At 39.3% G+C, this 3,322-nt stretch overlaps 1 protein-coding gene across 1 annotated transcript; it reads right to left on the bottom strand.

Annotated features, from left to right (window-relative positions):
• Positions 1-1,803: 1,803 nt before the first annotated feature.
• On the bottom strand, positions 1,804-3,103 carry LOC113549094 (histidine-rich glycoprotein-like). The gene has a single exon (XM_026950250.1). The coding sequence runs from the start codon at positions 2,912-2,914 to the stop codon at positions 1,943-1,945; it is 972 nt and encodes a 323-aa protein (XP_026806051.1). The 5' UTR covers positions 2,915-3,103; the 3' UTR covers positions 1,804-1,942.
• Between the last annotated feature and the right edge of the window lie 219 nt (positions 3,104-3,322).

Here is a 3,322-nt window from a genome sequence, read left to right as displayed (position 1 = left end):
AAATATTTATTATACTTAGGGCAGTATCGTAGTAATAATAAATAACAATAATAATAATATAAACCCGTATGTCCAAACTAACACAACATGATAATATGTTTGTATTAATTATATTAATATAAGTTTTTAACACACATATCGTAAAGACTTAACTACAGAATTTGTCAGATCATTTATGCAGAAATTATAATTAATCGGTCAATCGAAACCGTGTACAATAACCACCTTCTGTAAAATAATATGTAAATGAGGCAGTGTTATTGCGTTATTGCGGTTATTAAATCATATTATAATTATGTTGAGTATTTCGCGATTTCAGCTCAGAAAGGTTCACTTGACGCCGTCTTGTGTTGTTAGCTTTTGATTTTGTTCTTATATTTAAATAATTCGACATCATTATACTTATCACGTGCTATGTATTATCGTTACGGGCTATGCCTACTTCTTTCACTGCCATAAAATCACTACTACGTCATATTATTGAAGCGTTTTAGACCGTAAAATGATTTTCAGAAGAGTAAAGAAATTAAAAAAATATATATTACATTAACATTTAAATAAATCTCTGAGGCTTTTTTAAATAAAAATAAAAAATGTTGAAATATACATTAAAAAAATATTTTATTTTTATTATGAACATAGATTTATTCAAGGATTTATTATTATTATTATTCGTATATATTTTTTGAATGAGCTAACGTTTTCCAATAAGACTAAAACGGTTTATTTAGAGCCATAAATATTGTGTACTAGAACCGGCAGAAGATTATTTTGAGTTGATCGAGGGAGGTCAATGGGTCATTATAAAAATTTAGTTGATAATAGATTTTTAGACTTACCGCCAAAAATATATCATAAAAATGACATATTTGTTTTTATGTATGTAAAAGAATGATATTATTTAACATAAAGTACTGTTCCCGTTTGCACGGTGATTGAGGTACCTATTAAATTTGGAAAAAATTTGATGCGAATGTCACTCAATAAGGTTTTTTTTCAGTGCTTATAACGCGATTCGTTCAAAATTTTTTAGATTTCGATCATATATATTAGTTTACACTTTACAATGGCGTATAAAAGTTTTGTAAATCATATTATTTCCGTTCCAAAAACCAGGCTTAGATCGAATGTTTTCAATAGTTTCTACAATCTGAGGATAACTTCTGACCACCGACGAAAACAATAATAAATTTAAGAGGTCACATGTTTTCAGAGCTCATCGCCGTATCAGAATATTTTTCCGGATGCCGTGATTTATCATTTCTATTGGATTTTCAGTAACTGGTATCACAATATACCGTTGTTCTGCGTCAAGGTCGAACGAAACGAGCCGAATGCCCAACACCGTCACTGTATATTTTGTCCAGCTAATTTTTTTTTCCCCTCGTCACGGACGCACATCTATACTCTTATGAATCGACGGCCCATTAGTAGATAGTACGATGTATAAACGACCTCTTGTATTAGACGCGAAGTCGGTGTCCCGGTCATGGCAGAGCTCTGTTTTGCTGTTATGTATATTATATTATGTATATACATATTTTTTCGTACGTTTATTTGATTAAATTGCGCAATGTGTCTAATCGATACAAATCAATCGTTGAAACCTCACGACTGCCGAATATCAGAATATATAGTTAAGCTGTGGTGGGAAGGAGTGAAAATTAAACGACGCGTTAAATTGAAAATAAAATTGACCATATTTAGTTATTATTTTTTTCTTTTTTTTTGCTATTATATTATTAACATAATGTAATATATAAAATATATAAAATATAATATATATTATCATACTCGCACGACAATTCACAAAACAATAAATAACAAGCAAACATGAATTTAATATTAAGAATAATAATAATAATAATAATAGGTAGTAATAATGGTAAAACAAATTAATGATTCAGTACGTGAATATAACTTGGGCCTGGTTTCCGATGGTTTATCCTTGCTTCTTCTTGCTGTATCCGTACTTCTTGTGGTGTTTGTGTCCTCCTTTCTTGCCGTAGTCTTCGTGATGCGAATGATGTTCGTCGTGGCCCTTTTTGCCCTTGTGTGCCTTGTGCTCTTTGTCGTAGTGACCCTTCTCTTTATGTCCCTTTTTGCCATATTTGTCCGCATGGTGTCCCGACTTGTGGTGGTGACCCTTCTTATGTTTGCCCTGCTTGTTCTCGTGCTTCTTGTGGTGCGCGCCGTGTTTCTTATGGTGCCCGCCCTTGTGGAAGTCGTCGTAGAACTTGTGTTCCTTGTGGTATTCGTCCTTGTGGAACTTGTTATGGTACCCTTTCGTCTTGTGTCCCTTCTTATGGCCCTTCTTTTCGCCGAACTTAGCGCCCTTGTGACCCTTCTCGCCCTTGTGGTGGTGACCGTACTTCTCTGCTTCGTCGTGTTTCTTTTTTTTGTGTCCACCTTCCTTCTTGTAGTGACCTTCATGCTCCTCCTTACCGTGCTTGCCTTTGTCGCCTTTGTCAAAGTGGTGTTTAGTCTTGTAGCCTTTGTCGGCCTTGTGACCTTTCTTCGAATGGTGATCGGACTTTTTCTTCGACCCACCGCCCTTAGAAGACTTGGACGACTTTTTCTTTTTCTTTTTCTTGTGAGACGCGGCCACCGCCTGATCCTGTGCCGGCGCCAAAGCCGACGACGTCGACGACGAGGGGGGTAGCTCCACCGCGGACGACCGGTGTTCGGACGCGGCCACTGCCTTTGGGTCGTCACTTACCGCCGCCGACGTGGCAGCAATGTCGGTGGCGGCGACCAACATCGCCGGCGTGATCATCGCAGCATCACCCACCTGTTTGACGGGTATCTCGCGCGAATAACCTGCCCTCGCGAATATCGCGAAACACAGCGCAAAGTACACTAACAGCTTGGTGGGCCCCATGTCGACTGTACGCGACCTTCTGCGCCGCGCCATCAGTCGACGGGTTTTTGGCGGAAACAACGCCTTAGACTACGAGTAGTATTCAACTATATGATGTGTACGTGCCGCATGTATGATATATTGTAATACGAACTGTCTATAAAACACGATAATAATATTATTTCGTATACCGTGAATGATGGTTATCGAGTCTGCAGGCGGCCCGCGGTTGCGCACGCGATCGACGACCGATCACTACTGACAGTCGAATCGCGTGTCCCGTTCATATTTATAACGCTTGCGACACCGGCTCGGATGCTCCGTGCCAGTTACGCTTTCACGCTTGCTGAGTATCGCTGTATAGCGTACAGCGGGTACACGCGCAGCATCGGGTGACTCGGTGTTGCCGCCGCTGCCGGAGCCAATCAGCCATTTCTGCGGCGCGGCCCCGCTCTTCCCGGC

This window comes from Rhopalosiphum maidis, chromosome 4 (assembly GCF_003676215.2).
Source record: "Rhopalosiphum maidis isolate BTI-1 chromosome 4, ASM367621v3, whole genome shotgun sequence".
In the NCBI taxonomy this organism is placed as follows: domain Eukaryota; kingdom Metazoa; phylum Arthropoda; class Insecta; order Hemiptera; family Aphididae; genus Rhopalosiphum; species Rhopalosiphum maidis.
The sequence above is the reverse complement of the archived record's forward strand: the minus strand, read 5'-3'. Positions and strand labels throughout refer to the sequence as shown.